Source organism: Heloderma suspectum, chromosome 5 (assembly GCF_057233095.1).
Source record: "Heloderma suspectum isolate Gila_16-S chromosome 5, 16-S_ref, whole genome shotgun sequence".
In the NCBI taxonomy this organism is placed as follows: Eukaryota; Metazoa; Chordata; class Lepidosauria; order Squamata; family Helodermatidae; genus Heloderma; species Heloderma suspectum.
The window spans coordinates 133,308,742-133,336,402 of record NC_139462.1 but is presented as its reverse complement, the minus strand read 5'-3'; the positions used below and the strand labels follow the sequence as shown (position 1 = coordinate 133,336,402).

Genomic DNA, 27,661 nt, shown 5'->3' with positions numbered 1-27,661 from the left:
TGGGTGAGATGATAGTGGCTTACCAAAGATTACATAGAACTGAATTGAGAGGTTTGATTTGCCTGAGGTGAGGTCTGAATTTACAGTTTCCCAATTAACAATCTAAGCAGCCATACCACACTACGCAAATTATTCCGAGTGGTTGGTACATTGTATTCTATGCTTCTGTATACCTTAAGACTCTAATGGGAGCTGGGAACATGCCACAAAGCAGGAGGTACCAACAGAAATCCATTATCATTTATCATTTAAAATCTGCATTTTAAATGGCCAAGTTCTGGCTTAAGAACTTATTATGGTGCTGAACCCAGAATAAGCTCATGTGATGGCGGGTACCCAAAACAGAAGCTGGTGGTGTTTTCAGCTGGAAGAGTCACACCACTTGAATTGTTGGTGAGGAACAATTCTTGGAATGCCACACAAAATGAATCATAACTCAAGTCACAAACACTGTTAACTTGTTAAGAAAATCTTGCCAAACAGCACCATTTGGCCTCCATTTCGGGTCCCCACACTTATCACCATGGCTCAAAAGTCTAAATCTTCTCTGAAATGTTAGCAGGCAATGACGACACAAATTAAGACAGGATGCATGTTGTCAGTGCCATTGACACCCTCTACTGAAATTGAAAAAAGAATGCCACAGCATTCTATATATTCTGGCGAGGGAGCTCTTGGGAGAAATAAAGCCACATCTCCCATGTCTTAATTCAATCGAGAGAATACCACATCACTTATCAACTGGCTATTGAAAGCCCTAAGTTCTTGAGTGACCTTCCAATTAGTACCCAAACACCCATCTAGAGCTTAAGTATCCCCCTCTGTCAAGCAGCATAGTCATCCGTCCTCCGCTCCTGTGTACCTGGAAGTCCTCCTTCTAGTTCCCATTGTAGTCTTTTGTTAGCATTTGTCTTTCGAAGACTATTCCTCTGGGAGCCCAACATTCACCGAGTACAGAAAGCCAGCCTGAATGACTGCCCATCTCTGCACCAGCAATCTTTGCCCAGTAAAGCCTTGCTGGCGGTGAGGAACACCTGCTCTTCCTACCTTCTTTTTGGATTCACCCTGATAATAATGACTCTAATCTTCTCCCTTCAATGTATTTTCAGTAGGGATGTATGAGAATTCCGTTTGGAGGGTGCAAACTTGACCAATATTTATAGTACAGCCCTGCAGGGTTTGTTCTGTTTCCCACCCACTGACATCAACTCGATCTGTAGCAAGTTGAGCCAATACATTGATTCCATTCAAAAAAATGGCAGAAATGGTTGCCAACAAAGGGGGGGGGCATCTTGAAATTTGTGCAAATGGTGTCATAATTTTTCACAATTGCAAGTCCGCCCATCTGCTCTGTAGCCCAGCAGAGCCATATTCCCCTCTTGTCGTATCCTTGTCAGTTTCATACTCTCCACACGCTACTTCATTTAGCCCAGCAGAGCCATATTCCATACCTGTCAAATATTTTCCCAATTCCCCCCATCCCGCCCCTTTGCTCAGGGAAGTGCAGAAGTGGAGGATGAAATAGAAAAGGTTTGTTTTTTTAAAAAAGTGTGGAATATGGCTCTGCTGGGCTAAACAAAGTAGTTTGTAGGGAGGATGAAACTGACAAGGATATTTACAAGAGGGGAATATGACTGTGCGGGGCTACACAGTGGACAGCTGGACTTCCAATCGTGCACATTTACACAAGATTGCCAATAAAAACATATTTTAAACAACTTATAACACCATTTGTGCAAATGTCAATATCCCCCCCAAAATTTGTGCAAATCACCATTTGTGCAAATGGCAGAACCTAAAAAAAAAATTGCACAAAACAATCCGCTACAGTCTGCTGCTGCTTACCAGACCAGAAATGCTACAGAATCCCATTGGGCTTAAATGGAACAGAATTCCCAGCTTCACACATCCCTAATTTTCAGAGAGATCACAAGGAAGGAAAAGTTATAACTTGCTCCCCCCCCCCGTCCAATTTCCAGCTTCTTTTGGCTTGCTGACATCTCAGTCCTCCTCTACCCCTCCCCTCTATGGAACAGCATTCAATAGTTAGCCTATAAATTGCCCTTTGTGAAAGACAATGAAAACTCCTTTTATGAAAAAGCTGTGATGCAGCATGCTATCTAGCAAAATAAAGACAGGGCCACGGAAGGGAAAAGATTCGGACAGTAGTATTCAGACAAGTAAGGTTCAGGTGAGTCTGTGTCCTGAGCAAGCAGGGGTAACAAAAGCATTAGCTAATACAAACACAACAACGTCTCTGCTGCCTCTTATATTAGGAAGAGTAGACTACTTTAAGTTTTAGCACATGCTGCTAATACAGATTTTAAGGCAGAAGATCTGATCCAATTTTGCCCCTTTCATGTTATGCATTACTTAGTTACCCAAGGGCTGGGCACAAGTTCACAATTTAACTAATCCAGAATACAAAGGCTAAGAAATCGTAATTTCCCCAAGGCTGAAAAACAGAAACCAGAGTGGAGTGGGAAATGAGTAGCAGTTAAAATCCCAGAAAGGAGGTGTCCTGCCTCAGGGCTGCCTAGAAGACATGTTCTTTGAGATAAATGCCCCCCCCCCCCCGCTTCAGTACCAGCTTTGTATGGTCTAGCTATAGTTAGTTGAGTAATGTTTCTGTGCCTTTCCCAACTCCCCCCATCCCACTACCTCTTCCAAAAGTAGCACACTGCCTGACCTGGTGTTAGCTCTGTGCCTCCCTTTTCACTAACCCCTCCTTTCCTCAATGTCCCTGCTGACCTCAAGACATTATCTCCTGCCATTCCCCATTCCTCAGGCTCCTATTTCTCAGTTGAAGACCCACTCTGCTCTCTTCCCTCAGCCAAACTGCCTCTGGACAGTTTGCCCCTTTCCTTCCCAGCTTCCTGGAATCTCTTCCCATTCAGCTCTCCCTTCTCAGTCCAGCCCTCCCAGCTTCTTCTGACCCTAAGTACTGGGCGAAGTTTTCATGCATGTCAAACCAATATATTTTGCTCCCCACATAGATGCAGGACTGCAAATGTTCTATTGCTGATGGATTCACTCCATGGGCTGTTTGTAGCCTATACAAATATTTAAAATTACTGTTCCTAAGCATGAGAAACAGCACACATGGTCTTCCATAAACCACAGCAGGTGCATACCCGGTATTTTCTGAGCTGGAGCTCAGAAAGGATTCTGAGAGTTTAAAATACTTGTTATGTGAACAAACTGTGACTGCCAGCTTTCAAAGACTGGGAGAAAAATAACCATCACACCCTTTTCTGATTCACATAAGCACATACACACCCAAAATACTCTGTTTTGTTATTACTGAAGGTTTACTAAAAATGGGAGAAGGGAGGTGGTGGACCAGCTGCCTTTCCGGCAAATTTCTCCACCATTACTATCTTTTCACTGAGATATAGGGATGGGAAAATCTGTCAGTTTTGGTTCCATTAAGTTTCTCATTTTTCTAAACTTAAGCGTGGCTTGGCCCAGTTCTGCATAAATTGACCAATTTTATTTTTAAAAGTCCGCACAGGAGTTTGTATGCATTTGTATTTATTTATTTATAAAGTCTGTCTGTCTGTCTGTCTGTCTGTCTGTCTATCTATCTATCTATCTATCTATCTATCTATCTATCTATCTATCTATCGAGTTGTACCCTGCCTTTCTACCAAGAAAAGTGGTATTCAAGGCAGCTTACAATCATAAATAAAACTTGATTAAAACAATAAACCCCAGGGAGAGATTCCTGGGACAGATTTTAGAATCTTTAGAGGGTAAAAGTATCTATGCGAAGATTTGTTGGTTACTGTCAGACTGTGACCCTTACGTTACACACAAAACAGCTTTGTTTGCTAAGGCTGCAAAAAATATTCATGCAATCACTCTGAATGCTATTGCAGTGGACTGTGCAGATGATTTGTTAACTTGATTTTGTTATGTTCTGTTATTACATGATGTTTTTACATTATGTTGCTTGTAATGGCTATTAGTCAAATAAAATAAAATGTTCAGACCAGATTAAAACAATAATAGAACGAATGCATTAAAACACAATTAAAAACACAACAATAACAGAATAAAAACAACATCCAACCCAACAGACCCATTTACATGCCAAAGGCCTGCTTGAATAAAGAGGTCTTTGCCTGTTGGCAGAGGGACAGCAGAGAGGGAGCAAACTTTGCCTCCCTTGGAGGGAGTTCCACAGCCTGGGAGTGGCCACCGAAAAGGCCCTCTTTTGTGTCACTGCCAAACACACCTCTGAAGGTGGGGGGACTGAAAGAAGGACCTCTCCTGAAGATCTTAAGACCAGGGCAGGCTCATATGGGAGAAGGCAGTCTTTCAGGTAGCCTGGTCCCAAGCAATAGGGGGCTTTGTAGGTCATAACCACCACTCCAAATTTATTTATATTAATTAATTAATTACATTTATATCTCGCCTTTTTTCCTCTTTAAGGAACCCAAGGTGGCGTACATAATCCTCCTCCTCTCCATTTTAGCCTCACAACAATCCTGTGAGGGAGGCTACGTTGAGAGTCTGTGACTGGCCCAAAGTCACCCAGTCAGCTTCCATGGCCGAGTGGGGACTAGAACCCAGATCTCCCAGCTCCCAGTCCAACACTCTCGCCGCTACACCACACTGGCTCTCTCAGAAACAGACTGGTAGTCAGTGTACCTGTTGTAACAAGGGAGTCACGTGAGCCCAGTCAACAGTCTGGCCTCATCATTCTGGACCAGCTGAAGTTTCTGAACAGATTTCAAAGGCAGCCCCACATAGAGTGTGTTACAGTAGCCAAACGGGATGTAACTAAGGCATGTATGACCATGGCCATATCAGACATCTCTGGGAATGGGTGCAGTTGGTGCACTAGCCTTAGCTGCACAACTACATTCCTGGCCACCACTGAAACCTGGGCATCCAGGTTCAAGGCAGAGTCCAAGAGTGCACCAAACTGCGCACCTGAGTCTTCAGGGGGAGTGTGATCCCATCAAGCACAGGGTGCATCCCTATCCCTGATCTGCCTTTTGACTAATTAATTAATTTGTCTGGATTAAGCATCAATTTGTTTGCCCCAACCAGTTCATTACTGCCATCAGGCACAGGTTTAGAACTAGAGCAGCTTCTCTGGATTTGGATGGAGAGACAGAGTTGGGTGTCATCAGCATACTGGTGGCACCGAGCCCCCAAACACCAGACTATCTCTCCCAGCAGTTTCATGTATATATTAAACGGCATGGGGGATAAGATGGACCTGAGGGACACCACAGGCCAGCGGCCACAGTGTTAAGCAGGAATCCCCCAGTGCCACATTTTGAGATTGGTTCTCTGAGAAGGACAAGAGCCACCACATAACAGTGGGACTCCCCATCCCATCTCAGACACCCTATAAGGATAACGAGGTTAATGGCATCAAAAGCTGCTGAGAGGACCAGCAGAACCAACAGGGACACACTCCCCATGTCCAGTTCCCAGTGTAGACTGTCTATTAAGATGACGAAAGCAGTCTGTGTCCTGTAACCAGGCCTGAAGCTAGACTAAAATGGATCTAGATAAACTGCATCATCCAAAAATCCCAGGAGCTGAAAAGCCACCACACGTTCAAGCAACTTGCCCAAGAATGGAATATTAGAGACAGGCCAGAAATTATCCAATACAGTGGGCTTCAGAGAAGGTGTTTTTTATTTTGTTTTTAATAACAAAGGCCTTACTGCCACCTCTTTTAGGCAAGATCGAATCACACCTTGCCATAAAGGGGCATTCACCACTACCCTTACCCACTCAGCCAATCCCTGCCCCCGCCCACCTGGCTGCTTTCATAAGCCAGGAAGGGCAAGAGTCCTGCACACAAGTGGTAGGCCTCACCTCTCTAAAAATCCTTTCCACATCCTCAGGCTGTACAAATTGAAAAGTATCCATTGTAACTGGCCAAGTAGGGCCCAAAGGTACATTCACCAGAACTGTATCAACTATAGCATCCAAGTTGACACGGATACGATCGACTTTATCTGCAAAGTGTTGTGCAAATGAGGGGCCCACCTTTTCCTCTTGCGGGCCGAGTGCAATAGGCCTCTGACCACCTGGAAAAGCTCCACTGGGTGACTCGGTACAGACGCAATGGTGGCAGAGAAGTGAAATTTCTTTGCTGCCTTCATTGCCATGGGGTAGACTTTAAAATGCACTCTAGCCCACATTTGATTGGACTTGTTCCGAGTTTCCTGCCAATGTTGCTCTAGTCAATGTCCCACTCATTGCATCACCTGCAGCACCCTGGAAAACCAGGGGGCTCATTTGGCTCCACTTCATGGGAGAGGACGCTCAGGAGTGATCATGTCAACCGCCCGGGCCATTTCTCCATTCCAGAAGTCAACCAGGGCTTTGACAGAATCGCTCACATGCTTCTTCTAATATATTCATTTTGTGTGCATTTGCCCCAAACATTTGCAATTGTGTGTGCACTTTTGCAAATGTGTGAATTTTTTGCAAGCTATTTTCCCCATAATATGTGTTTCTCTGTGTTATTTTCACAATTGTGCACACTTCCCTGTAGAGAATGGATTTTTGTGTGCACTTTCCCCTGATGTGGTGAAGTACAGTGCTAAATTTGGGAAAGTGTGAATTTCAGTGCACAATTATGTTCCACTTCACTCAATGGTTTGGCAGGTGCGAATTTGGTAAATTTGCAAAGAAAATTCAGATGGATGACATTTGTGGGCATAGTATCACCTTGTGATGGGATTAAACCTAGGGTTGGCGGAGAATTTCTCCCCGAAACTTTGGGGGGCCGAGCGCCAACGTGTTCGGCCCCCCGAACAAGTTTCGGGGAGAAATTCTCTGCACCCCCCCCGCCCCCCGCACCCCCCCCGGGACGGGACTTACCTTTGGCGAATGTCCCTCCCGGCGGCGGGTCCGGCCGGCGGTTCGGCGGGTCTTCGTCCGGGGCGGGAGCGGCAGCCGGTCTTTCGACCAGCTGCCGCCGCCGCCACCATTCCAATAAAAGAAAAAAAAACGCCCCCGTGATAGGCTACGTTACGATTAACGTAGCCTATCATGGCTAGATCTGCAAAGTCACCCGTGATAGGCTACGTGACGATTTACGTAGCCTATCACGGCTGACTTTGCAGATCTAGCCGTGATAGGCTACGTTAATCGTCACGTAGCCTATCACAGGGGCGTTTTTTGAAACTTTTTAGTTTGCGGCCGGGTGCGGCGAGGCGCCTCCTCCCCGGCCTGAATTTCGGTCGGGCGAGGCAGGAAGCCTCCCCCCTGGCCTGAATTTCGGCCGGGCGAGGCGGGAAGCCTCCCCCCCCGGCCTGAACTTTGTGGGGGGAGCAGCGAAGTGCCTCCCCCCCACCGCGAAAAGCTTCGAGGACAGGTAAGGGACTTTCGTGCACCCCTAATTACACCTGCCAAATGTAAGAAAAATAGGTGTGGCGGATGGTGGTGTTGTGCTATGTGTCTTTAGTGGGCAGGAAGCTTCAGACTGTTTCCTGCCTCCCAGCTGAGCAGAGCAGAGCAGGGCAAGCTGCTCCAGGGACTACAGAAGGACACAAGCTCCCAGAGAGCAAGCGACCAGAGCGAGCGACCAGCGGGAGCAAACAGGGGTTGGCCAGGGGAGTTGCAGTGGTAGAAGAGACAAAGGAGACAGAGGGTAAGAGGTAAGTGGGCTGCAGGAAGACCAGGGGGCTGCCCTTTATCCTTCTGAGTGGCTGTGAGTTCACCAGGTGCTTCTGAGAGCTCCAACTAGGGATGGACGAAAGGGACTTACCTGGTCCCGCAGCTTGCTTCACGGTGGGGGGGAGGCGCCTCGGTTCTCCCCCCGAAGTTCAGGCGAGGGGGGGGAGGCGCCCTGCCTTGCCCGGCCGAAATTCAGGCCGGGGGGGGAGGCGCCCCATCCCTCGCCGCCGAAATTCAGGCCGGGGAGGAGCACCCCGTCTACCTGGCCGCAAAAAAAAAAGTAAAGTAAAAAAACCCCAAAACACACACACCCGTGATAGGCTACGTAATGATTTACGTAGCCTATCACGGCTAGATTTCCAAAGTCAGCCGTGTTAGGCTATGTAAATCGTCACGTAGCCTATCACGGGTGACTTTGGGAAAAAAAAAAGCGCGTACGCAAATGGCGGCTTGCGTTCCTTAGTTTGGCACGTCTAGTCTAGTAAAGATTTTCGTAGACTATGGCGAAAATAAGGGAACGCTATTTTTTTTTACTTTACTTTTTTATTTTGCAATGGCGGCGGCGGCAGCCGGTCAGAAGACCGGCCGCCCCCGCCCCCCCCCGCCAAAACGCCGCTGGGACCCGCTGCCGAGAGGGACATTCGCACGAGGTAAGTCCCATCCCAGGGGGGCGGGGGGGCGGCGGAGAATTTCACCACCAATTTTGGGGGGCCGAATGCGTTGGCATTCGGCCTCCCGGAGATTCGTGGAGAAATTCTCCGCCATCTCTAGCTTCAACTGAACTGGGGGTATGTGGCCTGAGTACTCCCAGCAGCTGAGTGGGCGGGAAGCTTCAGTCTGTTTCCTGCCTCCCAGCTGAGCAGAGCAGAGCAGAGCAAGCTGCTCCAGCTGGTCCAGGGACTACAGAATCAAGCAAGCTCCCAGAGAGCGAGCAACCAGAGCAAGCGAGCAGGGGGAGCAAACAGGAGTTGGCCAGGGGAGTTCGGTAGGGGAGGTCAAGGGGGAGGCCCCTAACATTTTTTTTTTCATTTTTTTCATTTTATTTTTTAACTAACTTTTTTTTCATTTATTTGTCTTGTAACACACACTTCCACACCAGTGGGACTCTGCTTTTAACCTCTACTGAGTAGAGGAGCAGGCACAGACTAGTCTAGAACAATCACAAAGCTAGACACAAAAAGGGAAAAGAGGCAATGGAAGGACAAGACTCTCCAGTGGTGGTGACCTGCAAGGTGTGTGCAATGTTTGTTTTCTTGCCTGAGAACAACATGGCCTACACCTGCAACAAGTGCAAGTTGATCACGCTGCTGGAAGAAAAAGTAAGTGGACTGGAGCGGCAACTGTCGACCCTCCGGGGAATAAGAGAACACGAAGAGTTCTTGGACAGAATGGAGGAACTACAGCAGCAAAGGGAAGACCAGAAGCTTGAAGAACAACAGCAAGATGAGGCAGTGGAAAATGCTGAGGTGAAGAAAAATGGAGTAGAGGATACTTCTTGGAAAAGGGTGGCAGTTAGGAGAAGAACTAGACGCCACTCTGCACCAGTGGAAGCAGTGGAGCTGTGGAACCGATTCCAGGTACTTGCGGATGGGACTGGAGGACAGTCTGCAGAGGAAGAATCACAGGGGAACCTACATGAGAGTGAGCAAGAGGCTGAAGGTCAGTCAAGCAGAGGCGATGAAACCCAGGCCTACAACAAGAAGAAGGGAAGAGTGGTAGTAGTGGGAGACTCCTTGCTGTGTGGGATCGAGACCCAAGTATGTCGCAAAGACCTGTGGACTCGCCAGGTATGTTGTCTCCTGGGAGGACGGATTAGAGACTTGACATGAGGTTGCCTGCACTCATAAAGCCTACTGACAGGTATCCCTTTCTTCTCATCCATGTGGGAACAAATGATACCGCCAAGCGGAGCTATGAAGAGATCTCGTCAGACTTTGAAGCTTTGGGAAGGAAACTCAAGAACTTTGGGGCACAGATAGTTTTCTCATCCATCCTTCCAGTAGTTAGAAGAGGGATAGAAAGGGAACGAAAAATACTCCTGGCTATGAAGGTGGCGCTGACGAGAGAGATTTGGATTCTGGGACCACGGGCTATACTTCCTGGAAGATGGGCTGTTGGCAAGGGACGGGTTGCACCTCACAAAGGCTGGGAAGAATGTGTTTGGCCACAGCATGAAGAATTTCATCAGGAGGGCTTTAAACTGAATCCTATGGGGAAGGGAGATGTAATGTTGGGGGTAACAATGGACGTAGGCGCATGCACTGCAACGGAGAGAACAGCTCTGATAACGCCCAATAATAGTCTTCACAAACATGTAGGAAGAAAGCCAGACTATGAAGCACATGGTCTTCGATGTCTATATACTAATGCCCAGAGTATGGGAAACAAACAGAACGAACTTGAACTCTTAATACAGGAGGGAAATTATGACTTCATAGGTATAACTGAGACTTGGTGGGATGACTCTCATGACTGGAATACAGCAACTGAAGGATATAACTTGTTCAAAAAGAACAGGAGGAACAGAAAGGGAGGTGGGGTTGCACTGTATGTGAAAAATACATATATCTGCACAGAAATACAGGAGGAGGAGCTTGGTAGCCCCATCGAGAGCATCTGGATCAAAATAAATGGAGCAAAGAATAAAAGGAACCTGGTGGTCGGAGTCTACTACTGGCCACACAACCAAGAACCTACATGAAGACGAAGATGAAACTTTTGAAAAGCAAATAGCCAATGTTTTAAGGACGCATGATGTAGTCGTAATGGGGGACTTCAATTTCCCTGATATTTGGTGGGAGACAAATTCTGCAAAACATGGCCCCTCCAGGAAATTCCTGACTTGAGTGGCGGATAACTTCCTCCTACAGAAAGTAGAGGAAGGAACTAGAGGATCGGCTATCCTTGACTTGATCCTAACCAACAGAGATGACTTAGTGGATAAAGTAGCAGTTACAGGAACTCTGTGGAAAAGCGACCATGTTGTACTTCAGTTCTTCTTGGTTCTAAGGGAAGCAAAAGCCGAGTGTAGTCAAACATGTACCCTGGATTTTAGGAAAGCTGATTTTAATAAACTCAGAACAATTGTCAGTAAGGTCCCATGGCAAGCGACACTAACGAGAAAAGGAGTCCAAGATGGGTGGAAGCTTTTAAAAAAGGAAATTCTCAAGGCACAATTACAAACAATTCCAACAAGAAGAAAAGGTGGAAGACAACAGAAGAAGCCAATGTGGCTTCACAAAAAGCTTAGGGATGACCTGAAAACAAAAAAGGACACATATAGGAAGTGGAAAGAAGGCCAAATAACAAAGGAAGAGTACAGGCAGGTAGCACAGAATTGCAGGGATGGCGTCAGGAAGGCTAAAGCTGAGAACAAGCGGAGGTTAGCGAGGGATGCTAAAAACCACAAAAAGGCTTTCTTCAGCTACATGCATAGTAAAAGGCAGAGGAAAGAAATGGTTGTTCAGCTATGAAATAAGGATGGCAAAACAATAACAGATGACAAAGAAAAGGTAGAGGTGCTCAATTCCTACTTTGGCTCAGTCTTCTCCCAAAAGAGGGTCTATGATCCTCCTAGCAAAGCTGAAGTACAGGCTGAAGGGGCAGGATTGCAGTTTGAGATCGATAGGCATATGGTCAAGGAACACCTAATTACTTGGAATGAGTTCAAATCTCCAGGGCCAGATGAACTGCATCCTAGAGTAATAAAGGAACTGGCAGAAGAACTCTCAGAACCACTGTCTATTCTCTTTGAGAAATCATGGAGGACGGGGGAAGTGCCAGATGACTGGAGGAGGGCTAATGTTGTCCCTATCTTCAAAAAGGGCAAAAAGAAGGAACCTGGGAACTACAGACCAGTCAGTCTGACATCAATCCCTGGGAAAATTCTGGAGCAGATTATAAAGCAATCCATCTGGAAGCACCTTGAAAACAATGCAGTGATGACTCGAACCCAACATGGATTTGTCAAGAACAAGTCCTGCCAGACAAATCTGATCTCATTTTTTGATCAAGTAACCTCCCTTGTGGACCATGGGAATGCTGTAGACATCATATACCTCAACTTCAGCAAAGCTTTTGACAAAGTACCCAATGATATCCTGATGAGCAAACTAGCTCAATGTGGGCTAGATGAAACAACGATCCAGTGGATCCACAGTTGGCTACAGAATCATACTCAAAGAGAGCTTATCAATGGGACCTTCTCGAACTGGGGAGAGGTAACGAGTGTGGTACCGCAGGGCTCAGTCCTGGGCCCAGTGCTCTTCAACATTTTTATTAATGACTTGGAGGTGGAGGTGCAGGGAATGCTGATCAAATTTGCAGATAACACAAAATTGGGTGGGAAAGCTAATACTTTGGAAGACAGAAACAAAATTCAAAGTGATCTGGATACACTGGAGCGCTGGGCAGAAAACAACAGAATGACATTGAATAGGGATAAATGCCAAGTTCTGCACCTAGGAAAAAGAAACCAAATGCACAGTTACAAGATGGGGGATATGTGGCTCAACAACACTACAAGCGAGAAGGATCTTGGTATTGTTGTCGATCACAAGCTGAATATGAGTCAACAATGTGATGTGGCTGCAAAAAAGGTAAATGCTATTTTGGGCTGCATTAATAGAAGCATAGCTTCCAAATCCCGGGAAGTAATAGTTCCCCTCAACTCAGCACTGGTACGGCCTCATCTGGAGTACTTTGTCCAGTTCTGGACACCACACTTTAAGAAGGATGCAGACAAACGGGAGAGGGTTCAGAGGAGGGCAACAAAGATGATCAGGGGATTGGAAACAAAGCCCTGCGAAGAGAGACTGAAAGAACTGGGCATGTTTAGCCTTGAGAAGAGAAGACTGAGGGGAGATATGATAGCGCTCTTCAAGTACTTGAAAGGTTGTCACAGACAGGAAGGCCAGCATCTCTTCTTGATCATCCCAGAGTGCAGGACACGGAATAATGGGTTCAAGTTACAGGAAGCCAGATTCCGGCTGAACATCAGGAAAGACTTCCTGGCTGTTAGAGCAATACGACAATGGAACCAATGACCTAGGGAGGTGGTGGGCTCTCCCACACTGGAAGCATTCAAGACGAGGCTGGACAGCCATCTGTCAGGGATGCTCTGACTTGGATTCCTGCATTGAGCAGCGGATTGGACTCGATGGCCTTGTAGGCCCCTTCCAACCCTACTATTGTATGATTCTATGATTTATATTTTGAGGTTCTTTTAAAGAGTTCTCTTTAAAACTTTAGAACTACCAATCACTTTTTTTATTTCTTGGCAGAACTGGTTGAAAATATCAAGGATAGTTGCCCTTTCTGAGAGTATCAAGCCTCCCAAATTTCACAATTATAGTTGCACTGTTTTTTAGTACAAGAGCAGCCTTGACATGTTTAGGGTCCTCAAAAGAGGATGCACTTATCCTCCTATGTTCCTTAAAGACCACTGTTCTGAAAATGACAGACATTACAGAGGTGTCCCTAAATGAGAAACCTGCAAATTTTCAGGAGGACAGATGCAGCAGTCCATGTGGAAGGAGAGTCCTCAAATTTCCCTTCCCCTGTCTGTTTTTTGGACCATTTGTATGAAAATGGCGCACATCATAGAGGCTTCCCCAGGCGAAAACCCATGCAGAGTTTCAGAAGGATGGGTTCAGGGGCTAGGGAGTTACAATGATTGAAACCAGTATAAGGCTTTTTTCACAGTGAGAACTGGTGGCATTGGAAGAATGGCCATCTTATGGTCCCATCTCCCCCGCCCTCCCCAACACAGTGATTGAAACCCCTGGTAACATGTGCCCTAGGATTAGAAGGGGAAGACTGCCCAGGTTGAGTTCTGTTGGTTTTGGAGGGAAGCCTGCTTCGGCTTGGGAAACAACCGAACAGGACTGAAGTGGCCCAGTTCTGCTCAGGCTTCAGGCTACATTCGAATCCAGTACATCCTCAACTCTTTTGCAATTGAAAATGGGTTATTCACTGTTGTTGTTTTCTTTTTTAAAAGAGGAGCAGTCATATTATTAAAGGATTAAAATTATCATTGGTATTTTGTTCAACCGCTCTATGACCTTGATCAGAAGACATCTTATTTAATGAGGGAGCTTAGAATACTTACAAGAAAATCAGCTCTGGAATGCAGCTTGATTGTTCAGGACAAAACACGACTAATTTAACATTCTCCAGGCATCTCTAAAGCTTCAGAAGCTAATGCATGTCCACAGATGGGTACTGGTTTGCCAAAATACCACAGTGACTAATACTTGCCTGACCTTTGATTTCAAAGACTGCTGCCACTGGGCTCAGGTGCCTGATGGTACCATAGAGCATCTGAATGCCAAGCTGTTATTTATGACCACTTGCAGAAAAGCAAAAGACTGTGTTGTTGGAGACAAAGAGAGCCGAGTGTCAACACTGTAGTGAAGGCAGAACAAACAGCTTCTGTAGTTGCTGGATACTCTATGCCTCCATGAATTCCAAAGGAAGTTGCCTTATATGGAACCATTGGTCCATTTAGCCCAATATTGCTTTTCTCCAAGGCCCAAACAACACATTATATGCAAATTCATGGAACGGTAGCCCAATGGCTCATTTTGATGTGGAGAGTCCACTATCAGTGGGGGTGATAGGGGCAACCTTTTCAGCCCCACCATTTCCCCAGTCCAAGTTGCTTCCCTCCCCTGCATTTAAATGTTTTCAAGGGGCAAAATTTACCTGCAGGGGGTAATTTCAAGTGGGGAAATGGCTCTTTGTCCTTAGAAGCAGTTTTTCCTTCCCTTAATGGGATCTAAGACCTTTTTGTTCACCTCAAGTTTATTAAGAATCCAGAGACCTTCAAAATCTGGAAAATAAATGTTTGATTCTATGCAATGGAGGGAAATACTGGGAAATCATCTTGGGACCTTCTGCATGCAATGCGTGTGTTTAGAATTGAGCTATGGCTTGTCCCATGTCTTTGGTGCCGCTCAGAGTAGCTGCTGGACTCAGGATTCTGCAGGTTCTTTCCCCCAAATATGCTAAACCATGATCATACGATTGCTTAATGCAGGCTTGGTTATACTTGATAGCACTTTAATAATACACTTTAATAGCTACCCTTTCATGCAGACAATGCAAAAAAAATAAATGTTTAAGCACAGGGTTGAAGTGCTGGCCAACTGAACAGTCAAATACTGTCAAATGTAAGTCTTATTTGACCTTCCCCAAGATTCAACGATATAAATATCTTTTCATCTTTCACTCCAGCATCTTCTTGGAGGAAAAACCCCTTCTGCAAAAGTACCTGTTTGCCAAAGCATCTGGATGAAATGATGCTGCTTGGGTGAAGTGGTGCAATATATAAATATAGTAAAACTCACTTATTAAACCCAGATTATTGAAACAAGCCAATTTTAACCTGGAATGGCAAAGGTCACAGTTAAGGCTGAAACAGGGAGGACAAGGACAGAGCATATTCACACCACCAGGAGTTGGGGGGAGGGCAGGGAGGCCATGCATGACCACATAGTCCAGTCCCTAAACCGTAGTTTGAGTCATATTTCTGAACCAGGCCAAGGCAAGACAATGAGGATGTAAGAAGAGCCACGCTAGATAAGACCAAAGCCCTATCTAGTCAAGCGTCCTGCTTCCCATAGTGGCCAACCACATGCCTATGGGAAGCTCACAAGCGGGACATGAGTGCAGCAACCACCTCCTGCTCTTGTTCCCCTGCAACTGATATTTAGAGGTATGCTGCTTCTGAACCTGGAAGTAGTTATGAGGTCATCATCTAGAGATGTGAGGGTCCAGAGGAAATAAAAACAAGAAAATGGGGTGGGGGGGATCTGTTTTCCCCTGAAAACATTTCTCCCCAATTTTTCCAATGAAAAGACATGTAAATTTGGAGGAATATTGAAAAACCCCTCCAAAGAAATAGTTTCTCTTTTGAAATGAGTGACATGCTTTTTTTAAAAAGGCAATGTTTCCTCCACTTACTTCAAAATGTGTGATTTCTATTTTCAACTTCTATTTTTCTCTACTTCTCAGATCTAGCTAAGATACATGGGCTTAGGAAGCATTTGCTATAACAATTTATGCCCCCCCCCTCTCTAATATTGGGTGGATTTGCAGTTTTGTGTGAAAAAAACTAAGGTATTTTTATTTTTGAGGCACAATCCTGTGTGCGCTTATCTGGGCATAAGATCCAACAGGGTGGATCTTTACTTTTCAGCAAACACATACAGGATTGCTCTGTAAATTTCATAAATATACCAAATACCACAATTTAAAGGCTAATTTATAAATGATGCTGTTTATGTTTTTAAAGCAGTAAACTAAATTTAGGTTATAGAATCATAGAATCATAGAATAGTAGGGTTGGAAGGGGCCTACAAGGCCATCGAGTCCAACCCCCTGCTCAGTGCAGGAATCCAAGTCAGAGCATCCCTGACAAATGGCTGTCCAGCCTCGTCTTGAAGGCCTCCAGTGTGGGAGAGCCCACCACCTCCCCAGGTAATTGGTTCCATTGCCGTATTGCTCTGACACTCAGGAAGTTTTTCCTGATGTTCAGTCGGAATCTGGCTTCCTGTAACTTGAGCCCATTATTCCGTGTCCTGCACTCTGGGATGATCAAGAAGAGATCCTGGCCTTCTTCTCTGTGACAACCTTTCAAGTACTTGAAGAGTGCTATCATATCTCCCCTCAGTCTTCTCTTCTCAAGGCTAAACATGCCCAGTTCTTTCAGTCTCTCTTCATAGGGCTTTGTTTCCAGTCCCCTGATCATCTTTGTTGCCCTCCTTTGAACCCTCTCCAGCTTGTATGCATCCTTCTTAAAGTGTGGTGCCCAGAACTGGACACAGTACTCCAGATGAGGCCTAACCAGTGCTGAGTAGAGGGGAACTAGTACTTCCCGGGATTTGGAAGCGATGCTTCTATGAATGCAGCCCAAAATAGCATTTGCCTTTTTTGCAGCCACATCACACTGTTGGCTCATATTCAGCTTGTGATCGACGACAATTCCAAGATCCTTCTCGCTCGTAGTGTGGTTGAGCCACGTATCCCCCATCTTGTAACTGTGCATTTGGTTTCTTTTTCCTAGGTGCAGAACTTGGCATTTGTCCCTATTAAATGCCATTCTGTTGTTTTCTGCCCAGCACTCCAGTCTATCCAGATCACTTTGAATTTTGTTTCTGTCTTCCAAAGTATTAGCTATCCCTCCCAATTTTGTGTCATCTGCAAATTTGATCAGCATTCCCTGCACCTCCTCCTCCAAGTCATTAATAAAAATGTTGAAGAGCACTGGGCCCAGGACTGAGCCCTGCGGTACCCCACTCGTTACCTCTCCCCAGCTTGAGAAGGTCCCATTGATAAGCACTCTTTGAGTCCGATTCTGTAGCCAACTGTGGATCCACCGGATCGTTGTTTCATCTAGCCCACTTCGAGCTAGTTTGCTCATCAGGATATCATGGGGCACTTTGTCGAAAGCTTTGCTGAAGTCGAGGTATATGATGTCTACAGCATTCCCACGGTCTACAAGGGAGGTGACTTGATCAAAAAATGAGATCAGATTTGTCTGGCAGGACTTGTTTTTGACAAATCCATGTTGGCTTCGAGTAATCACGGCATTGTTGTCAAGGTGCTTCCAGATGGATTGCTTTATGATCTGCTCCAGAATTTTCCCAGGGATTGATGTCAGACTGACTGGTCTGTAGTTCCCAGGTTCCTCCTTTTTACCCTTTTTGAAGATAGGGACAACGTTAGCCCTCCTCCAGTCATCTGGCACTTCCCCTGTCCTCCATGATTTCTCAAAGAGAATAGACAGCGGTTCTGAGAGTTCTTCTGCCAGTTCCTTTATGACTCTAGGATGCAGTTCATCTGGCCCTGGAGATTTGAACTCATTCAAAGTAATGAGGTGTTCCTTGACCATATGCCTGTCGATCTCAAGCTGCAATCCTGCCCCTTCAGCCTGTACTTCGCCTTTGCCAGGGGGGTCATAGACCCTCTTTTGGGAGAAGACTGAGCCAAAGTAGGAATTGAGCACCTCTGCCTTTTCTTTGTCCTCTGTTATCATTTTGCCATCCTTATTTAATAGCTGAACAACCATTTCTTTCCTCTGCCTTTTACTATGCACGTAGCTGAAGAAAGCCTTTTTGTTGTTTTTAGCATCCCTCGCTAACCTCACCTCGTTCTCCGCTTTAGCCTTCCTGACGCCATCCCTGCAATTCTGTGCTACCTGCCTGTACTCTTCCTTTGTTACTTGGCCTTCTTTCCACTTCCTATATGTGTCCTTTTTTGTTTTCAGGTCATCCCTAAGCTTTTTGTGAAGCCACATTGGCTTCTTCTGTTGTCTTCCACCTTTTCTTCTTGTTGGAATTGTTTGTGATTGTGCATTGAGAATTTCCTTTTTTAAAAGTTCCCACCCATCTTGGACTCCTTTTCTCGCTAGCATTGCTTGCCATGGGACCTTACTGATCATTGTTCTGAGTTTATTAAAATCAGCTTTCCTAAAATCCAGGGTACGCGTTTGAGTACACTCGGCTTTTGCTTCCCTTAGAACCAAAAACTCAAGTACAACATGGTCGCTTTCCCCCAGAGTTCCTGTAACTGCTACTTTATCCACTAAGTCATCTCTGTTGGTTAGGATCAAGTCAAGGATAGCCGATCCTCTAGTTCCTTCCTCTACTTTCTGTAGGAGGAAGTTATCCGCCACACAAGTCAGGAATTTCCTGGAGGGGCCATGTTTTGCAGAATTTGTCTCCCAACAAATATCGGGGAAATTGAAGTCCCCCATTACTACTACATCATGCTTCCTTAAAACATTGGCTATTTGCTTTTCAAAAGTTTCATCCTTGTCTTCTCCTTGATTGGGTGGCCGGTAGTAGACTCCGACCACCAGGTTCCTTTTATTCTTTGCTCCATTTATTTCAACCCAGATGCTCTCGATGGGGCTACCAAGCTCCTCCTCCTGTATTTCTGTGCAGAGATATGTATTTTTCACATACAGTGCAACCCCGCCTCCCTTTCTGTTCCTCCTGTTCTTTTTGAACAAGTTATATCCTTCAACTGCTGTATTCCAGTCATGAGAGTCATCCCACCAAGTCTCAGTTATACCTATCAAGTCATAATTTCCCTCCTGTATTAAGAGTTCAAGTTCGTTCTGTTTGTTTCCCATACTCTGGGCATTAGTATATAGACATCGAAGACCATGTTCGATTGATAAGCAAGTAGATACTGCAAGTATTTCAATTTCCCCCCAAACTTCCATTTTCCCTCTAAACTGCCCAGGATAAAGGGTTCTTTTTCCCCATGGTTTCAGAATTTCTGGAAATATTACATATCTAATCATAACTCACAGCTTATTCTTTGTGAATTTGTCTAATCTCCTTTTAAAGCCATCTTAAGATGGCGGCCATCATCACATCTTGTGGTAATGAATTCCATCATTCAACTATACATCATGTGAAGAAATATTTATTTTTGTCTGTCCTGGACCTCCCACCATTCAGCTTCATTGCATGACTCCAATAAAACTGGAATTATGAGAGAGGGAGAAAACCTCCCTATCCACTTTCTCCACACCACGCATCATTCTGTAAACCTCTATCATGCCACCTCTTATTCCCCATTTTTTCTAAGCTAACCCCCCCCCCCCCAGCAAATATTGGAACCTTTCCTCATAGGAAAGTTGCTCCACCATTTCAGTTTTCATTTTCTGGACCTTTTCCAGCTCTCCAATATCTTTTCTGAAATGTGACAAACTGTACACAGTATTCCAGCTATGCTAGTACCACAGATTTGTTTAAAGACACTGATGTTACCAAAAGATTCCTTTCCAAATAATCCCTATCATGGGTTAATCTTTTAACACCAGAAACCTCTGTCTGTGACCAAAGCTCTTTGGTAATCAAAACAGAAATGGGGAAAAACACACGCACACGCATACACACACACCATACAAACAGGGGATAAAGAACAGCCAATGGAAGTAGACCTTGGCCTAGTTAGTGCAAACAGCAGGTTAGGTGGTGAAATTGTTCCTGGGTAGTATCACTTCAGACTGGAGGTGCCGGAATCACCTAGTGGAATGCTTTCCAGGAGGTGTTTGTGTGTGTGTGTGTGTGTGGGGGGGGAATCCCGGTATATGCAAAACTTATCAGGAAGAACTCTTCTCCCTAGCCCATAGATTTCTACATGCATGTGTTTTTAATGTGGAGAAGTATTCATTAAAGCAATCCCCAGGCCAGCCTCATCTGCTACTTGTGTGAGGGTGGAATAACAAGTTACATGCCGATGTGTGTGGCATGTAAAACCTTGACAAATACAAATATATGCAAATGTACTTTGGGTTGGGATGATTAGTGATGGAGAAATACTGCAATGTCTCCTCTGAAACTCCACCCAAGCCACTTTCCTCAGCCTCATAGTTCCAGACATATGTTTACTTCACATCATGTGAGGTAAACATGTTTGGCGGTGGCTTGATGCGGCAGTGTTCTAAGGGGAAAACTGTGGGCAAGGAATGCCTCATCATCCCTGCCCCACTACAAACCACCTCCTCCCAAAACAGTTATATAAAAACGAAAAAAAGTGCCTATTAGAGGTTTATTACAGAATTGGCATGCAATGTGTACTTTCACCATGAAGGAGGTCATTCAGTTGAATAACGCTCAATAAGCGGAACAGTCATTTACTCCTTTTCCTGGGTTTCCAGCAGATTGGTCTTTCCCTGCCCAGACTAAAAACACAGAGATAAGGAGCTAAAACTCCCTGCTGTGGCTGGTGCTTCAGCCCAGCTATACTGCAGCCAAACGTTGATACTTGCTAGAAATAATTACAAGGAGGAATCTTCTAAACAAAGAACTTGAACCTCAAGTTGTCTACTGATCACTACGGCAGGAATCAAAATATGTCCACAAAATGATTAGCAGATTCTAGAAAAGGCCATAGCTTGCCTTGAAATACATCCCCCGCCCCCCATCCTTGTAATGTCACAGCATGCTAAGACACTCCACAAATTCTTTCAAAATTGCATCCAAGACAAACACAGCAGGCCTAAGATAATTTCTGCCTCTTAAATCAGCTTCCTTTCACGTTAATTTCCAAATTGGTTGATAGCTGGAAAGTCTGGAAACCCACCCACCCCGCCCGTTCTGTTTTAGTTTGGATTGTCAAGAGCCACTCAAAACACCAGCCAGGCTTTGCAATTCATGAAGAAGAATGCGTACACAAACCAAATAAATCTGAAGTGCTTTTTGGAACAATGGAAGGGAATTCTTAACAGGTGGGAAAATGCAAGGGCCATCACAAAGTTCCTACGTAACGAGAAACTATGGTTTTCAGCGATATGAACAAAATGCATTGCGCCTCAGACTTGAGTGCTCCCCCTCCTCTCACTTCCTATTTTGCAACTGTGAGGAGGAGATTGGAATCTTCCACTTCCACTTTTAAACAAACTAGTTTCCTGTGATGTCTGAATTCAGGAAACAATGGTTGGTTTAAACTATGGCTTGTGAGAACAAGCCAGTTTTAAACTGTGGTTTCAGATCCTGGCTTCTCACTAATCACAGGTTAAATAAACAACGTTTCCCCATGCCTCGACAAATCCACTCACCATGCTCTGTACTGAGAGCATGCACTTCCCTCTGGAGAGCATGGTCAGTGGCTCCTGTCACCCCTATTGGCCTTTCCTGGTTTGAAGCAGGAAAGGCGTTGGGGGAAAAGTCTTGGTTTCTGTTTCCCAAAGGTACATGGAAAGTCTTCAGACGGTGCTGCTGCCAGGAGGTGTTCCATGTACCGTTGTGAATTGGCACCCAACACCTGTTCCCTTCTACCCAAATGTTTCACTGGGAAAGACTGGGTGGAGGGTAGCATTGGACGCCCCTTTCTGAAGGTAAGCCTTCCAGCACCAGTGCCCAAGACCATATACTTCCCCCTGCTTGACCCTGGGAGAGGCTGAATAATGGGGAGATTGAAGGTTCACGGTGCACCTTTGGAGAATGATGCTCAACAGCACATGCTCCCAGCCTGTCTGTCCCTCTCAGGAAAGACTTAATGAGGTGGCAGCACTTGGTACTGCTGGCAGGAGCTGCTCTCTACTCCTCTCCACCCTAAGGAAAACATTAGCCAAGCCTGGGTAGAGGGGAGTTTTGGACGCCCACTGAAGGCGCACGGAGAAACTTTGGGAAGTGGTTCCTCCATTTGGCCTTCCCCTGAGGGGAATGGAGTGGGCAACATCGGTCACACGTGCTCAGTGTCAAACAAGTGGCCATTCTCTCGCAAGATTTTACCACTGGGTGCAAGGGTGTGCGTGTACTGGGCAACACTGGTCAGAGGTGCTCGGGGTGTCCCTGCCCAGTGTCACCCAAGCAGCCACAAGAAAGGCTGCGTGTGTGCATGTGTGTGCGTGTGAGTGCACTGAGTGATGCTGGTCAGAGGTGCTCAGGGCTTCTCCAACCAGAGTTGCCCAACCCAGCACCCTTCTCACCGCCCTTCTCTCAGAAAAGGCCACAGGGTGGAAAACTGCCTGGTGACTTAAGGTCTTGGCTTAGGCAGGAGACTCATGTTAATGAGCTCTTTGTAAATGGAGATACCTGAGATGGATACTGGGATCTTTTGCAGGCAAAGCAGGCTCTACCTCCTGAGCAATTCATTCATATCATTTCTCCTTTTTCCTATCCCTAAAAAGAAAAAAATCCTCAGCACTTATGAAAAGGGATAGTTTTGTTAAAGCATCAAAGATGCTCCCTGGGTGCTGTGTGTAACACTACTTTTGTAAAAAGGCATTTGTAATTTTTTTAAAAAAGCATGCCTGAGCATATGAGCACAGAGTGCTGACACCAATTTGCTGGAAAAGAGTGTGAAGGCGCACTGGTCTGAGAAAGCCTGGCGGAAATGACAAAACCACTGGGATTCACACTGGGTGATATAGCTTAGGGATCCTAGTTCAATGGTGGAGCACAAGCTTTGCATTCAAAGTCCCACATCTCAAGTTAAAGGATCACAAGGAACACGGATAGCAAAGAACTCCACCTGCAGCCTTGGGGATGGCTGTTATTCAGAGTGATCAATAATAGACTAATAGATGGATGAATTGTTAGACTTGGTATAAGGGAGCTTAACACATTCATATTGCACTAACTTCTGGGTCTCTTCAAACAGGGGTGGGCAGAAGATTTCTAGATAGTTTGGACTTCAACTCCCAGAAGACCTTGCCAGCATGGCCTTAAATCAGGAATGCTGGGAGTTGAAGTTCAAAATATTTGGAAGATCCACTTTCTGCCCATCCCTATCTTAAATGAGGGACCTATAGTTTACACACAGACAAAAAAGCAAGCCATAACCCAGATCTGAGGTACAGTGGTTATTGAGAGAGGACATACAATGTCAGGGACCAAGTTGGGGTGCGGGGGTCCTGCAGGACCAATTCCCCTTCCAGCAATATTCCAAGACACTTCCCTAAATGTTTTTTCATTAAGAAAAGCAAAGGCACTGTCTAGCTACAGTTAACACATGCACTATCAACCAATTTTAAATGAGAGAGAAATAACCACAGGTTTAATTCTCCTGTTGAAGACAACAGGCATTAGGATTGCTTCACATGTAACATTTTGTAGCAGCTGTATATCTAAGAGTTTTTAAAAAGCATACAACTGAAAATGTAACATGTAACTGAGATGTGTTTCATTCAGGTACATTCAGCAGACAGTTGGAACGGGCTGGCCACATAATGTGTGGAGTTCAGTCTTAAAAGTTCATTGTGGCTGGATTGTGCTCTGTTCCTAGCCCTGTTATTTGCAGGGAGGTAGGCAGTAAACCTGCTCCAAACTGCTGGGTGCTTGCCATTTCTTCTTCTTCTTTAGCATTATAAATAAATGAAATTGCTTAAAACAGACTACTTGTATTTAGGTATTTGTTGTGCTGTACAGTCCCACAGCCAACATCAGGGAGGCACCAAAAATAGCCAAAAAACAACAGATGTGATACAGGATCACACAGGGGTCAATTTATTTGGTGCCAACATGCCCAAGATTTCAGAGAATACCATCTTACTCAGGGGCACCCTGCACTAGACAAAACTCCTTACCACTGATTTGCATTGATTTGTATGTGCAGTGGTAAAGAGTTTTATTGAGTGGTGTGGTGAGAGTCAGTGTGGTGTAGTGGTTAGAGCATTGCACTGGGACTGGGGAGACCTGGGTTCAAGTCCCCACTTGGCCATGAAGCTCACTAGGTGACTTTGGGCCAGGCAATGACTCTCAGCCTAAACTGCCTCACAAGGCTGCTGTGAGGATAAAAAGGGAGAGGAGGAGAGCTCTATATGCCACCTTGGGCTTCTTAGAGGAAAGGCGGGATATAAATGTAAGAAACAAACAATAAATAACAGTGCAGGGAGCCCCTGAGGAAGGAGGCATTCTCCAAAATGTTGGGCAAGTTGGCACAAAATAAACTGGGCACCTGTGTGATCCTGTATCGCTTTTGTTGCTTTTTATATAGTCCCACAGCGCAGATAAACTATGGCATTTGTTACCACAAGACGCAGTGATAGCCACCAACTTGGATGGCTTTAAAAGGGGTTAGACAAATTCCTGGAGAAGCCTATCAATGGCTACTAGTCTTGATGGCTATGTGCTACCTCCAGTACCAGAGACAGTGAGCCTAGGTATGCCAGTTGCTGGGGAGCATGCGTGGGAGAGTGCTGTTGTGCTCATGCCCTGCTTGTGGGTTCCTGGTCGACAGCTGGTTGGCCACTGTGTGAACAGAATGCTGGACGAGATGGACCCTTGGTCTGATCCAGCAGGGCTCTTCTTATGTTCTTATGTCTGGCTATGGCCGCTGCCAATGTGGTGTAAACAGCTTAAGGTAACTGCCACACGAATATGCCATATAAATACTTTAAAAGAAGGAAAGAATTACAGAAAAACAGAACCCATGAAATACAACCTATAGGAGCATACCTTCAAAGTTAACAAGGTAGTATCTTTTGTATGGAGAATAGCACCCCAGGGAGCACTCTTTCTGAGACCAGTATTTCCAGCAGAAAACATCCCCCCCACACACACAACTAGTGACTAGAGTTAATAGACTACAGTGCTTCTCTGTTTTCTGGCTTGCAAAGAAACGTGCTCCAAAGACAGCTAGGCAGATCAAAGTTAGAGGGGAGGTAGGGGGACAAAGGAGAGTTGTAAAGTACAAAATGCGCTGCTTTCCCCCTCTTACCTTCCGCTGAGAAGGAAACCGATAACAACAGCCAAGAGAATCACTCCCACTGTTACAGACACAGCAATTATAGGGATCTGGCTCTGATCGCTGGATGCAGCTACTGCTGAGAAGCGGAACAAAAAGGGAGATTACAGTTAAAATTGCCATAAATCTTCAGAGAAGCCTTTACTTCAAGTCTGATGGAGGAGAACTGTGGCTTAAGAAATCCAGCCATTCTTTAAGATGTTACTTTGATTATCATTTAGCTTTCAAAAATAAAATAATGAAAGTAGTATTTCCAGTTTTAGGAAAACTCTATTGTAATTAGACACAGAACCCTTTTCCCACACATTGAATTTTGTCTGTTGTGATGATATGCAGACCCAGCCCCTCTGCCCCAAGAAATTTTTGCTAGACATTTTATCACACAACTCTTTCTGTTTTCTCTCAAAACAGGAACCTCCAAATCTGCTTTGACATTTCACTTTAGCCAAAATTTGACAGCAACACAGGTCTTATTGTCTGTCAGCGGCATGGGGCATTTTCTTTGCTAGCCCTGGATTCCCAGCCTCATTGATCTGCTAACGGTACCAGGAAAGCACAGACTTTGATCAGAGTTGCTGGGGCAGGGAAGAGGTTAACTTTCTCCCTCCTCCCCCAGCAACCCTCAAACAGGCAGATATCACACATACACGCACAAGCCTTCCCGAACTGGGAGCCTTCCAGATATGTTGAACTACAACTCCCACCAGCCCCCAGGAGTAGTTGTCAAACACATCTGGAGGGCACCAAGTTGGGTAAGTCTTGCATATACAGACTGGCCCAAAAGTAGGTATACAGTTGTTTAGAATGTTGATGGGAGGGGGGCAGAATGTGTGAATAGAAGATGTGTGGGTGGAGTCAGAATGACAGTTGGGAAGAGGGAGTGACAGTTAAATCACTTAAGTGTAGAGAGTGAGGGGAGTGAGGCCCTTAAGTAGGTATACAGTTGTTTAGTATTTAGTTATTTTTTTACTGATATTGTGAATGATGGCAGCAAACTTGAGTCAAGAACAAAGAAAGTAGATTCTAAAGCAGTACTGGAAGAATGAAAATTCTCTCTCCCTCCCATCAACATTCTAAACAACTGTATACCTATTTTTGGGCCACCCTGTACACACACACACACACACACACACACACTAATAGTGAACTACAGTGGCTGAGTGCCCATTATTTTGGAAGCAAAACAGAGCCATCCAAAAATAAGTTAGCGGCCACTACATATACTTGGGGAACTCCCTAGGTACACAGAAGGTGGCTAGACCCCTGAACAGGTAGAGAGAATACACCAACACCCTGTACTGAAGGTCCCACTTGTACCTTACTATAAGACATTAAAAAGAAAAGGAATCACAAAAATGGCCTGAAAATCCACAGGATGGGCTTTGAGGGTTTGTTTATGGCGATTAATCTTGATTATATGTAACATCAGGCTTTTGAACTTTGCTAGCAATTCTGCCCTCCTCTCTGCTAGTATCTTTTTCCCCCTTCCCCAGTAGTTCTCCTGTCAATAATAATGACCACAGTATTAACATAGGTCAGTCGTGCATCCTTTAAAAAAAAAAAAAGTTAAGGGATTTGTGCCTTTGGCATGATTACAGCTAGTAAATGTGTGCATTTAATTGTTTAGAGCAATGGCTATGAAGAACTTGCAAGTTGGCCAGAGAGACAGATGCTCCTATGGAATATCTGGTCAGAAACACCAGCAGGGAGAGTTCCCCTCCCTAAAATGGCACCCATGATGGGAAAGAAATGGTGCTGCCTCAGCAATGGCTTCTGCCTTCTGTTGCATCTAACATGGAAAGGGGGGGGGGGTTCATGCTTCAGGAACTGACAGAAGGGAGGAAACACATAGGAACATAGGCAGCTGCCTTCTACCGAGTCAGAACATTGGTCCATCTCGCCCAGTACTGTTGACACTGACTGGCAGCAGCGGCTCTCTAGGGTTTTGGGCAGGATCCTTTCCTAGCCCTACCTGGAGATGCTGGCGATTGAACCCGGGACCTTTTGCAAGCCAAGCATGTGCTCCGTCACTGAGCTATCCCCCCACCCTCGCCCCACATGTTAAGGGGGACGGATTTTCCACATATTTCCACTAATAGAACTATCTTCAAATGACTAAATGTTGGCCAAAAAAAATTGTGCATAATAGTACACAGCAACTCTTAACTTATAGATGGAGTTGGGAAAGGAAGGGGTCACTGATACACAATATTAATTGTATGACAGCTATAAAATTACTGATTACAATCCAATACAAAGTGCAAACTCACAAAGTATTAAACATTATTTGAACATGGGATTTGAAGTAGTACTTTTGTTTTAAGTATCTGATCTGTAAATCACCAGTTGAGCACTGCAGGGCTACATTACAGTAAACTGTTATAATTTCATAATGATTGGACATTACATTAAATTGCAAATCCTGTACTGTCAACTGAAGTTCTAATTAGTGCTACAGATTTATAGACACTTATTTCTGGTAGGTTTATTAGCTCTTGGGTGGAATGTAATTCCCCAAAAGTGTTTATAAACAAGCATAATTCGGTCTTGTTATGATGGGGGACCCTCAGAGGCCATAAAACCCACTGCAAATTCTAGAATGTCTCCTCTCCCCCCCCCCCCGATTCATAAGAAAACGTTGTGCCCCTACCAGAATTCCCTCCCAGCTGGGAGAAATTCAGTAGCAACCATATTTGGTACCTGTAACTGCATTTACTTGTTCCAGAATGTTTGCTTAAACTAATTCTTTAATAACTGAAAAGTACTTTAACTGTGCAATCCTTCATGTCTACTC

The 27,661-nt window shown here is 45.1% G+C and overlaps 1 protein-coding gene across 1 annotated transcript in view; it reads right to left on the bottom strand.

Moving 5' to 3' along the window:
• The window catches only part of EPHA5 (EPH receptor A5), a 409,399-nt gene that overhangs the window by 112,485 nt on the left and 269,253 nt on the right, over positions 1–27,661 (bottom strand). Inside the window, exon 10 of the mRNA XM_084859796.1 lies at positions 24,841–24,946. Within this exon, the coding sequence (XP_084715922.1) occupies positions 24,841–24,946 (106 nt within the window). The remainder of the gene's footprint in view (positions 1–24,840; positions 24,947–27,661) is intronic.